At 38.8% G+C, this 13,899-nt stretch overlaps 1 protein-coding gene across 1 annotated transcript in view; it reads right to left on the bottom strand.

Moving 5' to 3' along the window:
• The window catches only part of gro (TLE family member transcriptional corepressor groucho), a 76,324-nt gene that overhangs the window by 26,266 nt on the left and 36,159 nt on the right, over positions 1–13,899 (bottom strand). The window contains exons 5-9 of the mRNA XM_018447683.1: positions 10,349–10,393; positions 1,682–1,744; positions 1,516–1,590; positions 1,295–1,327; positions 3–98 (exon numbers count right to left, since the gene is read on the bottom strand). Coding sequence (XP_018303185.1) covers positions 3–98; positions 1,295–1,327; positions 1,516–1,590; positions 1,682–1,744; positions 10,349–10,393 — 312 coding nt within the window. The remainder of the gene's footprint in view (positions 1–2; positions 99–1,294; positions 1,328–1,515; positions 1,591–1,681; positions 1,745–10,348; positions 10,394–13,899) is intronic.

Raw genomic sequence — 13,899 nt, forward strand, 5'->3', positions numbered from 1 at the left:
GCGGCCGCCGCGGCCGCACCTGCGAAGCCCAACAGACCGCCCGGCGGAAGACCGCCGACCACCGCTCCGTGAGGCAGTTGCTGCGCATGGATCTGTTGCTGCGATATCAAGATAAAAAGCATTTGTAATAGGATACTTCTCACTTCTTTTCTCTCCCGGTTTCTTTTTCTTCCATCGAACGCGCTTTATGACTTTATTCCTAATTTATTTTTCGTCGATTAACCCTGCGAGCCACTGATAATCGGTGCTATGACATTAATTAACACTATCCAATATTTCGAATAATATTTAGGAAATTATTATATCAAGAGATTAAACAGAAAAAAGTTTAAAATTTGCGTTTCTTTACTATCACAATGTATCCTGTTAAATTTATGTCAAATTATACCCAATTTGAATTATTTTTAATCATTTCTGAATCGCCATTGCTTCTATTCATTGTGTCGTTAATTTAACTAAAACAAAAGAGTCAAGAAATGCAGTAAATTTAACTAAAATTTATTAAATTTATTATTTACCATACGTTAATACAGATGTTGTTTGAAACCAAGCAATTCAACAGAAATTAATTTTATATTTTGACGCATATGAAAGTTAAAAACTAGGGATGCACCGGATTGTAAAATTACCGGATACCGGATATCGGATATCCGGACAGAATGTAACATCGGATATCTGAGAAGGTAATTTCTTCGAGTCGGATATCCGAGCGGATTTCGGGAAACTCTCTTCTAAAAAAAAAAGGACTGTAGACAAAAAATTGTAATTTTGCAACAAAATATAAGATATTAATATGGCATTATGAATGTGCATACTTATTTCTAAAACGTTTGTATAATAACAAATCAACAATTTAATGATATAAAGTTTCAACCGGATATATTCCCGGATATTAATGATATCCGGCTATCCGGTCGGATAGTAAAAAAGTCGGATAATACCGGATAAAATACTTTTCGGATATCCGGTGCATCCTTATTAAAAACAATGAAATATTATTTAACTCGAGGGATTGGGTTACTATTGCTCCTTTGATATCTAATATCTACGTATACATATATAATCTCTAATTAGATTCTCGTAAAATTAATCACGTAATCCGTGCAATCAATGTACTAAATTGTTCTCCTTATTCCTAACAACGCGTAATTTTTCATGACATTTTTATCAGCAAAATGTCACAACACGTTACTTTAAGATGAATCTCATTATAAAATGATTTCAAATCATCGTCCAACAAATAACAGAAATATAAACTATGCTTTATGCATTAAATATGATAGAAAATACTCACCAATAGCTGTTGGAGACCTTGCTGCTGTTGCTGCTGTAAAAATGAAAAAAAAAAAAAACGTGTCAAGTTGCACTCAAGTAACAATTATTCAATCATAAGATTAAATTCGCCGATATAGCACGCGAACTATTTAGTTATAAAAAATTTTTTCTAGATACACTTTTACGATTTATCTCATTAGAGTCGATGACTTAGGAAATTAACGGTGAACGGCTACTTACCCCGATAATAGCGTTCAGTTCGGACATGGTGACTTGCTTCGCCCTCTCCACGGCATTGGCCACCTGCTGCTGATGCTGCAATGCCATGCTATCATTATCGCGTCGTCGTCACACTCGATTGTGAGATCGCACGGCACGCGTGCCAAACAGAAAGTCAAAGACTCACCTCTTGCGCCAGGAACGGAAGCACTTGCCCGATTATCGCGTTCAACCTCTTCGCGATTTCCGTCTGCAACAGTGATGGGTAAAATACTTGAAAAATGTACCTAAATACAGATACAAATACATGCGAAAATGTATTTATATAGATATTTTACAGATATAGATACTTTAAAACTATCTTCAGATACATATCAGATACTTGTAAGTTATATTTTATATTATATTTTATTATAATAATATATATATATGGTAATATTTAAAAAACGTACTAAATAAATTATTTATTAATCACTTTTGGTTTTATTGTTTTGAAAACATTAAACCATAATGTAATAATAATAAAGTAACTATAAAGATCCTCGTATACATCACACGTGCTGTTTTTTGCAAATAAAAACTGGAGTTTCGGCACTAATAATATTTAATTCTTACATTATCACTTTAATTATAACATGATACGAAAACTCGGCAAGCAAAAATGAAATTGCAAAAACTTGCAATTATCTCTCTAAAATCTTTGGAATGAAATCTAACTCTAAAGAGTGAAATCTTACTCTTAAAAATTAACAATTAAGCCACTTTTTTTCAACACTCGCTCAATTGCCAATCTTTAGAATTAAATTTTCAAAGATTTTAGAGAGATCGTAAAATGATTTACGATAAGACTTTCCAGACATTATTCGTCATTAGTTTTACAAACCAAATTTATATTTGTTCATAATCAGAAGTGACGTTGACAGATAAATCATGCTTTTACTAAGGAAATGTATTTGAAAATCAGTTCAGATACTGTGTTTTTGTATCTAGCTACAAATACTCAAATTTAAATGTATTTCAAATACAAGTTACATACACAAAATGTACTCTATACATGTATCTAGATACATACTTCAACACTGATCAACAAACACGCGACGAATAATCGAATCAAATGTGTTTTCGAATAACAGCTAGCTATTCGGGTAATTTATCTTAGCGGTCACTTGTCAAAAGTAAAACAAAATGCAAATAAAGAAATCGCGATTTTCAAGAGAAAATAAAATGCATTTTAATTTTATGAACTACTGTTTCTAAAAAGAATAATTCCTAGATGACAGATGCATAATTTCTTTGATACGCGCGGTAAATGCGCGCTTTTATAAAACATTCTGTCATATCTCCATTTCCAAAAATTAAAGAATAGCACATGTCGTTTTTAAAATGACCGATCCATTTGTAAAATTGAGGGGCTGGATTCTATAACAGAATACGCGCGTAAAAGATGACAATTTGAAAAGGACAATTTTTGTGATCGAATGAATAAAATTACGAATTCGGGAGAAACATTTTGAAAAATTCGACATTCGGCTGTGAAATGTTTCAAAAACTTCTTTATGTCCTTTCGAAAAATATGTTAAAATTTATTCTGTGAAAGTTTCAAAGAAAAATATTCATATTTGACTAATATATGGCTAAGATATGGCCAACACAAAAATGCATTGAAATTTTTTCTTTTACAAATTACTTTTTATAACTTGAAGACAAAAAGTTATAAATTTGGTTTAAGCACAATAAAGATGCGTTATGAAATTATTTACAAGAATCAATCGTCAAAATCGAAATTACAGCGATGTCCACAATTAGCCCGGCGGACAATAAGAACTTTATATCCCGCGAAATCCATGTCTATCCTGTTATAAAATGCAGCCCCTCAATTACGCAAGTAACATACCGAAAATTTACTTGAAATTTAATGTCGCGTGCATAGGTTTAACGTTACACAGTTATGTTTTGAATAATTCGGGACTTAATTGAGAAATCGAGGCCGGTTGTATAGGGGGTGCGATACGAATTGTGTGAATATATAACGTACAGGACACACGTGTCACGGCATTGCGGGGCTACATCGCGGTAATCACATGTCGCATGACGAGTGCTCGACGAACATACATGCATAGCTCGTCGGTTCACCCTCGTACAACGGGGTGGCTACTCATTAATGTGCGTCGATCGAATCGGATCGCGATTAAGCTCACGATCGCCACGTGACTTTCACATAATCACAACATGAAAGAAATATTTGTATTTCGTCGCCTATTTATCACCTCTGATTGAACGATGGTAATCGCAAATAAATTTCTGTCTTTTTAAATAATTAATTTAACTCTCAGTATACACAATTGGGTCATTCGTGTCCTGCGCATTTCTTTTCTTCGAAAAATTAGACGCACCAAGTAATTACCCAGACAACACAAAGTCCAAAATTGAGACATAAGACATCTTTAAGATGTCTTTTAGACGCCAAAAACGTCTGACGTCTCGATTTTAGACATTTTGTCTGGGTAGTTATAACATTTACATAGAATTTTTTTTAAATACACAACTTTATAAATACTTTCTAAAGATGAAATATATCCGGGACACGAATGACCCATCGTGCGTACTAAAAGTGTACTGAAATCCTTAGTATACACGATGATATTCCGATTCTTTACTATAGTTACTATACATACGATGAGTTGCGAATTAATTTGTCCCGAATTAATTTTCATTTTATAAGTATATGAAAGTTATTAAGTGATTCTTACATACACTTTAACATCTTTAGAGAGTAGTTATAAAGTTGTATTTAAAAAAAAAGACAAAGACCATTATTATTTGACTAAATACTAGTATTTCAATGAAAAAACCAAATGAATGACCCGATCGTGTGAATTAAGGCTTAATCGGAAATCATTATATAGTTATATATTTTTTAATCGACTGAATTATTTCGTTCAATCTCAACAACTCGTGACGGTGAATTGGCGAGGGTAAAATCGTATACGTTATAAGTATTTAGTAGCGAGTTTGTATCGATAGAAATGCCGCGCCAATATCGCTCCAGCGATATTTTCACGTCAGAGGAGCCGGCCGCGTAGATCTAAAAGTTGAGAGACCGAAAAAAATGTCATCGCCCCCACGGGGAATAGAAAGATGGAAAACTGCCGCGTCCACGTCAGTTCGATTTCGCTCTGTTCGACAGTAGGTGGCAAAGGGGATGGGAGGGAGCGAACCGGGGATGGTTAGGTGGGTGTAGAAGAAGGGCGGGCGACGAAAAAAGGTTCGACGAAAAAATGGACAGAGGATGCGAGGGATAGTGTCGGGGATTGCGGGAGGTGGTCGGAGGCGGCGGTCGGGAGACGAGGAGAATTTGCAGGACGCGGGCGACGCGGAGCGAGTGTTGTCCGGCACGAAAAAATGGTTATTCCTTCTCGAATGTGCCCGATGCACATGCACGTTTTCCCGCAAAACGGATGGCCGAGGTGCAGGCTGGACAACGGGACGGGGGAGGCGGCAGCAGGGAGAACGAAGTGAGTTGACGGGGCGGGATGGGGAGGAAGGGGATGGAGATGACCGAACGGGAGGTGGAGGAATACGTGGTGGATGTGGAGGTAGATCAGGAGGAGGAGGAGGAGGAGGAGGAGAAAGAGGTGGAGGTAACATTGAGATTAGCAACGGGTAAAAAATCGATGTCATCGCCCCCAGCCCTCGCGCTCTCTCCGCTCTCTCGCTCGACTCAACCCTCTGCTACCTCCACAGGGCAAAATAAAAGAACTCGAATACACGACCCCTAGGAGGGTGTATGCGCGCGCGGCATAGGTGTTCGTGCGAGCAAGCGCAAGCGAGTGCGAGTGCGATTGCGAGTGCGAGTGTGTATACGCGCGTTCTCTTTCTCTCTACCTCTCTCTCTCTCTCTCTCTCTCTCTCTCTCTCTCTCTCTCGTCCGCTCGCTCGCGCGCTTGCTCGCCCGTCCGCTCGCGCGTTCGCACGCTAACACGTGTGTACGAACGAGAGAACCCTGGAAAAGCGACCCCCGACCGCCGAAAGAGAGCCCGTGGGAGACGGAGCGAGAGGGGTCGCACTGAAAGAGAGACGGAGTAAGAGAATTAAAAAAAAAAGGATAAAGAACGAAGGTGAGAGGGAGAGATGACCAGAGAGAGCAGAAGACAGAGAGCCCGGATAGATAGACGTATATATGCATGAAGGCAGGAAGAACTGGAAAGGCAGGGTGAGTTATACGCAATTGGTCAGCCTGCACATTTTTTATCGGACGCCGAGCGAACCCGCGATGGGAAAATGGTAGTTACTCTTGTATTGACGAACAACGCCAACAACAACGCCGCGGCAATATTCTTCCAAAGAGATGCGCGCTTTTTCGAGAGAGAACGCCGTCTTCAATTCGATATTTCCACTCGAAGGATTCCTATCTTAGAAACGATGTGATTCGTAATAACTTCTGTGCGCGGCTTGATTCTCTTCTAGGATAACGCAAAAGTTATTGCCATCCGATTCTTTGTGTTCGGGCATAATTTTAATATAGAACAGTTGATAAAATCGAAGAATATCTAATACTCCAATTGGTTACGAATAAATCAAAATAAAAGTTTCTCTTCTCTCTTCTTAGATCTGGTTTCATTTGCGGTCAACTCTTTAACCGAGAGGTTCAGCTTACCCCTCATTTCTTTGACAGTAAGTTAAATCTCGGTTAAAGAGTTAACCGCGAATTGTGAAACCGGGACTTATAATCTCTTGAGACAAGTTTTTAATTAAACGCGCCAGCGCAGCTTGATGTGAACTAATGATGTGATATTAAAATATCAAGACGAATGTAACTAATTTGTTACCTCATTTCCTTGGGATTTCGTGGTTAATTCTAATTTCCTCGGCTATCCAAGACTCGGTAATGACCCATTTCGTGATCGCGTGCGCGTAATGTATCCGCGACATATTACTGTGGATCGCAGCTTAATCGAGCGGGGCAACGGGCAGGCGACCGTCGCACCGAAGGACGTCCCTTTCAATTAAGCGATAAGCGTTATCGAACAGATATGCCGGCAGTCGAATGTATGTACGTATGTACGTACGACTCGATGGATGAATAGGGCGAGAACGTAACGCGCGACCAGTCGCGTCGCGATGAGTTTTTAGCTCTTCTGTCTCGTCCTCGCCGTCGCTCTGATTCGCCCAGTTTATTCCACCCTTTCTCTTCCGCGCTTTTCTTTTGCGTAGTCGCGGCCGCTTTTTGCGAGCCGCCCATTTTTCTCTATCGCCGCAAATCTCGTTTTCCAGAGAAACTCGTATACGATGAAATTCGATGGACGCAAGAATCCAATAGGACGACTGATAAAAAGCTTTATCACATATTAACGAACGATATCGTGTTAATTGGAAAATTTGAAAAAGCATAATTTTGATTAAATATTTCCCATTTTTAAGTGATTCATAAATCTTTCCAAGCCACTCTTTCACGATAACGAAGAATTTACTTTGATTTTTATCATTTGACATCATGTTATACATCGGCATCAACTTAAAGATTAAATTAAAGACTATGAAATTCCAGTAGAGAACAATATGTTCAAAATGCGGACATAAGACATCCTGAAGACGTCATTAAGATGTCTTTCAGACATCATGTCATAAAGATGTCTTTGAGACTTACGTTACGTGGGTCTGATGTACCTTGATTTTCGTTATTAGTACTTTAAATGAATCTAAATTTTTGCGTGTTGTTATGTATTAATTTATTGTATTAATTTATAACTGAAGATGGCTAAGTAAATCTTGTATAAGACTTTAAGATACTGGCGTGACGGCAGAACTCCAACAGGACTGCTGTTTTACTGATTAAATGCGACACATTACTATATACTACTATATCAATATCGCATAAACACATATGGTATACATAATTTGTCGTATAACAAACTATTTTTGTTTAGATCTCTAAGCTTAATTCAATTGATTTACATGTATTCGTTTCTTTATTTTATATCTGGCTCTGCCTTTATTTCGATTATTACATAATCTGCATAATCTTTCCACGAAGTAAATATTTTAGTAAATTGGCAGCATTGGTTGAGGTAAAAAATGGATAAAAAAATTTGGAATTTCTTGATTTTTTTCCTGCTTTAGACACAAAATATAGACAGAGCCAGATACATTAACATGTATATTCTAATCGCGGAAAAAAAATTTTAATTTTGTGAAGCTAATATGAAGTAATTAACAAAAATGGTATTTTTGCCCGAGACGACGCATCCCTTTAATAATAAATTTCAGTAACTTAACATCTTAATTTTCGTTTCAAGGTTTTATTTTACTCTTATATACTATTTAATACATTTTTTAATTAAATTTTTAGCGATTTTTCTATTAAATTTTTCCAAGATTCTTCATAAAAAACGGTATTCATGTAGAGTGACGTCGATGACGAGAGATTTCGAAAGTGTCGCAAAAAACTTCATTTCGTCACCGCGGGAGTCAAGAGACGAATATTCTGAGCGATCGGTCGCAATATATATCATGCAATTAAATCGAACGAGCAAGCCAATGTTCGTGAGTAAGGCTGACCGAAGGGAGAAAACTCAAGACTGCTATTGGGGATGAGGAAACAGATGAAGCGAGAGAAGTAATCGTACCTACAAGAACTGGGACATCGCCAACAAATTCGAGTTAGTCGAGTAGAGAGTGGTAAAGTGGTGGCTGCGGTAGGGTGGGTGAGAGGCAAATGTCGACTTCGAGCTGTAGCAGGAGATACGAGGGTCGCAGATGCGAGGGATGGCTAGCATTCTGGCAGCGACGAGCAGGGGAAGGCTTACAGGATAGAGAAGAACACAGGGTGGGCAAAATGCGACGGAAAATCAAAGGCAGAGAAAGGGAACGGAGGCAGAATGCTACACGAGAAGCGAGGGAAAGCGAAAAGGGTAAAAACGAAAGGGGTGGTGAAACGGGAAAAAGAGCGAGGCAGAGATACAGAAGGTTCTAACCTTGTAGGGGAAGATTGTTTTCATTCGGGGGCTCAAATTGAAAAGGAGCGAGAAAACCGCGACGCGAAAGCCTGCTAAGTGGCGGGGATTGACTAAAGGGAACTTGATTTATTTATTTTTTTGCCGACCGAGGGAGGATTTTGATACTGACACGACGTGTGACATCCCCGAAAGTAATAAATACATTTTTAGGATGTTACCCATTAGGTTGTTGATGACGGATGAAGAAAACGGAGAACGGAACATCAATGAATAATAAAGTATACTTCTAAACGATTATAACAAAATTTCAAAAATTTATCAAGTTAATTTCTTTCAAGATATCACATTAACTGATTTTGTACATCGCAAAATCATCATCTAATACGCTTGGAAGATAACAATTAATGTGAATAAGCTGGCAAAAGAGATTTAATCGCGCGTTCACGAGCGCATGGCATCGGCGCGATATTATCACGGTTAATTAGAGAGCCGCCAAGAACCGATAACTTTTCATTTCTCTTCCAATTAGCGTCAGAGAAGCGAGTTCGCTGTGTTACATTATCTCCGCTGCAATTTGTGCAGTCGCGGTGTCCTGACTTGATTTTCCAGCGATCTCGAGTGGTCTTACTTTTTCGATTTTTATTTTAACATCTGGCGTATATTATTATCCGACAAATTTACAAATTATGCGAAACGGGTCTCTCAAAAGTTTTATCACTGACATCGGCGCGATCTTATCACATACAGTTAATTAAAGAGCCGATAACTTTTCATACTTCAGAAGTTTTATCGTTGGCGAGAGGAAAAAATGACGTATATCGAAGAATGTATTTTTAGATTCCTCAATACATACAATTTAACAAGTTTACATTAGTCTACGTGAAAGAAGGAATGAAATTTTATTTAATTACTTGATACACTATCTTTCCAAGATAAGCCATTTAATCAAAAGCAAAACCCTTAGCTAATTGAATTCGAGATGACACGTAGACGTTTGCAATCTTCGTTATTAATAAATCAAGTTCGATGACCTTATTCTAATTTTAAAAGATGTCTCTCGTAGTTCAGGTCGCGAGATCTGTGAAAACCGCTTAAAGCAGCGTCGTTTTTTTTTGTTTTTTTTTTTTTCCTTTAAAAGACGTTCTGATTTCTCGGGCATTATTCGCCGGAAACAATTCCGCGGTGATTCTGGTGCCGTGTTACGCCCTATAACTACCCGAGAGAGAACGTAGTCCCCCGCGCCTCGGCCCATTAAGCGCCGCCTCGAGGTACGAGGGTGAGAAATGATCGGCCGCTAATGCTAATGAATATCAGCTCGTTGTACTGGGACGGCGGGAGGGTTGTTTGGAGTTCGGAAGCCCCACTTTCGAGCATGACCGCGTAGCGACGAGGGGCTATACCGTAGCCGCTTTTAAGAAAATTGCTGACAGAGGGGACTGCCCCGCCGCAGTTTCCCCTGATTAGCAGAAATTACACGATTTCCCGGCCTAAACGCGCACCCCTCATTTGCGACCGCAGCCGATTCCGACGATTCACTGACCCCGGGCTCAATTAACGAACGGCTACTCGGATACTTACAATTAGCATCCGAGTTAAACGTGATCTTGATTAACTTCGCGTTACGCTAGTTAAAGATTATTCGATCTTACAATCTAATTGTATGCAATATTTGAAGTATACAATTATATGGAATACATTCTAGGAATATTCGAAGAGAAATCACTAATATCATTATTCTCCCTTCTAAATATTTTGGCTATCAATTCTCCATACAGTACCAGTTTATATAGTTTAATTTAGTTAATTTTCGATTATACTGGACGGTAACACTGGTCGTGATCTTAAATTGCTGAATTAAAAGGATTAATTATTACTTAAAAAAGGAATGGAAAACTTACCTGTTTGTGCATTTCAACGTTGAGGCCGTATGACATCTCGTAATACTGTAACAAAAAAGACGTACCTTTCAGTTTGCATAAAATATCTTTCAAATATGAAATACTTATAAGAAATTGTCCTCGTGCGGTCTTGTCTTTACTTATGTTACATATGTATTACTTCTATACTTTTAAGATCCTCAGTAATTTCATTTATTATAATCTATTTAATCTACTATAAAGTATCACATTTTGTTCTCTCCCCTGTTTAAAATAGTTAGAATGGATCATTTAGATTTTAGAGGATGCATTTAACTTTTAAGAGTAGCATAGAAAAGAATGCAAAATTAATTCTATTAAATAATATACGTTTAGAAAATAAAACACTACTAAATAAAAATACTTATGTACCTTTTTCTATGACAGAAGCAGATTTTTCTTTTTTTTTGCATTTTGGGAATTATAACTATTTTCTTATAAAAATACATACCTACGTATTTTTATACTTTTTACAGATTTGGAAAATTTAAACTATATTGCAACGGAAAATAGTTATAATTCTCAAAATCCGCCAAAAAAATGTGCTTCATATTTGATCCCTATTCTAATCAGGAATGAATGTCGCACGGACGTCAAATAGACGCCCAATGGGCGTCGAAAGAGCAAATAATGGGCGATGAAATCTGAAGAGGTCCGAAACATGCCAAAAGTACATTTCCCAAAATGAGCGTCCAATAGATGTTAAATGGGCGATCATTGATGCATCCATTAGACGTCCTTAGGGCATTTAATGGGCGTCAAATGAGCGTCCAATGGATGTGAATAGGCATCAAATGGGCGCCCAATGAGCGTCAAATGGGCATCAAATGGGCATCAAATGGGCGTCAAATGGGCGTCAAATGGGCATCCAATGAGCATCAAATGGACATCAAATGTTAATTTCTTAATACAAGAAACATATAACATGGAAAATCATTACGTTTCAAAATTCACAAATCATAGAACTATCCAAATCACACCAGATTGACGACTGCTAAAATGATTTGTATGCATACGAGCATAATCATAAATTGGCCAGCTGTAATTCGACTATCAAACATTTGTTCAGAAATGCATTATTCGCAGAGTAAGCCTTATAAAGTTACAATCTTGAGATTAAATGTAAATAAAGAAGAAAAGTTACGTTTGTAATATTGGAAAGAAGTCTTATCGCGCATTAATTGAAATCCTTGTAGATTCAACCAGAAAGGTACAAATCAGATACTTATAGTTAAATCTATCAAACACAGTCGAAATAATCAGAAATTCAAATATGACATTCAAAATTTTGATTCATATGATCAAAGTTCGTTTTGTTTGTACTTGTTGGTACAATCAGAATGTTTTCTCACAATTATTGTATCTTCTCAACTTCATATATTTAACACTTGCTTTCTATACTCCCCCTTAAGGAGATACAATTTTAATGCTAAAATCTGAGGATCGCATTTTTTCCTAACTTAAAATAGAACATATGTCGAAGTGCGGAATTCTTGAGACGTATCGAATCGCTCGGAGCGATCGATGGATCGGCCGGCGCGATCTTCTCACGCCGTCGACATTCTCGCGGGCGAATTTCTGCGGGCGAGGGCGAGACCAAAAGGGGCCCGCAATAGTAGTAGCCGCTCGATTCAGCACGTACATGCGTCTCAGTAAACTGCATCCGAACGTAGGATGTAGTTCGGTAGGATGCGCTTGCGCGATCGTAAATTGGCTAGTGGCTGTCGCTTAGCGCCGCGCGCGTGTCCGCCTTTAGCCGCTCTCGTTCGGAAACGAATGGCTTCGGGGGAGGCGGTTTGCCGAGAGAAAGATAGATATAGAGAGATAGAAAGGCAGAGAGAGAGAGAGAAAGAGAGAGAGAGAGAGAACGGGAGAGACAGAGGGAGGCAAAGTGCAATACACACGTCAGGCCAGGCTGGGAGATACTCAGGCTCAGAGATCGATAACATCGGCCACGGAAATATACCGACTTAATAATGCAGTCGATAACTACGCCTGGCGAACTTGGGGCAAGGCACGCGCGGAGCCTTCCTCCTTTGCCCAACGATCCCGGCGCGCTTTGTCCTACGGCGGTGCACGTTGATTCAACTTGGCGATCGTATCGCGCGACAAGCACAGAGACTCGATAATACATTTCCTCGAAGCTCTCCTCGTAGCTTACGAAAAAGTGTGCGTCGTGATTACTGCCACGCTAGGTAAAGAGCGATCATAATTTATCCGTCGGACTAGCACGTACAATAAGAGCCTTCTCTATTGTTCACTCTCTGTTTTTCTATTCTTCATCACTTCTCCTCGTGCACCTACCTTTTCATTCTCGATCTCTGCTTTCGACTCTTGCGTGACCACGTGCGTAGAGTAAGAAAGCTCGCTTTGCAATCAGTCACGCGATTTATCGGCGTTTGCTCGCGTCGCGGATGCTTTGCGCTCATTGTGAGTTCGACTTGGATGGCCGGAGGCAAGATATCGACGTAAGTCGGTAATCAAATAACGAGAAAACTCCCAACAATGGTAGAGAGAGAGAGAGAGAGAGAGAGAGAAAGAGAGAATATGTGTGTGTGTGCTGTGGATATCGATCTCATCTGTCCGTCTCTCATTTTCTATTTTCACGTGCCTGGAACCCAATAATAGGAGTTGTACCGATAATTTCGCCCCCTCCGATTACTCGATATGGATCTTTTAGTAGCGAGCCTTTGATAGGATGATTGGACGACCTCATTTGTCGCTCTCTCGACATTTTCCCTCGTTTCATCCCTTTTCCTTCTCCCCCCCCTCTCTCTCTCTTTCTTTCTCTCTTTTTCTCTCTCTCTCTTCTCTCCTCCCTCTCTTTATACTCTTTCTAGTCGTACTTCGATTCAATCTCTCGCCTCTCTCCCTATTTCCATTTTCCTTTTTCGCTCGCATCCACTCTCTTGACTTTCACCTCGCGAAAATTTACACGCTGCGCCAGCGGATAATTAACAGATAATTAATAAGCCACTGTGAGTCATGAAAACTGATGTATTCGCGAATCGCAAAGCGAAACTTTCTCTGCCAACTATATTCATTTTATATTTTTGAAAAAGTTCCTATAAATGATTAAGACAAGGAAGACAACTATCACAATGCTATCAAAATTTTCTTCAATTTTCGATTAGAATTTAATAAATTATGATGAAAACCTTTTTTAATAATATGAATTTATATATGGTATATGTAAAATAGTGTATTAACTTATTCAAATATTATATTAATGAGAGATGGTATCGATGTAAAATATGACGTGTAGAAGTGGTATTTTAACTAAAACCTGCTTTGTGTAAAGATATTTTCTACGCGTAAAGGAACAATATTGTTGACCGAAACCCCGTGACAGTCGAAGCGTGACGGGGCAAAATTTTGCTAGTGTTGATGAAAAAAAATTTTTTTCGAGAGAAGGACAACGTAGCGCAAGAGGATAGAAATGCAATCTGCCAGGTATAGCCGCGCGCGCGGGTATAGTCGAGGGGTGGAAAGCAAACGGCGAACCGTGGAAACAGGAGGAAAACAAAGAGTAA

The sequence above is a fragment of the Mycetomoellerius zeteki genome, unplaced genomic scaffold, assembly GCF_001594055.1.
Source record: "Mycetomoellerius zeteki isolate Tzet28-1 unplaced genomic scaffold, Tzet1.0 scaffold106, whole genome shotgun sequence".
NCBI lineage: Eukaryota > Metazoa > Arthropoda > Insecta > Hymenoptera > Formicidae > Mycetomoellerius > Mycetomoellerius zeteki.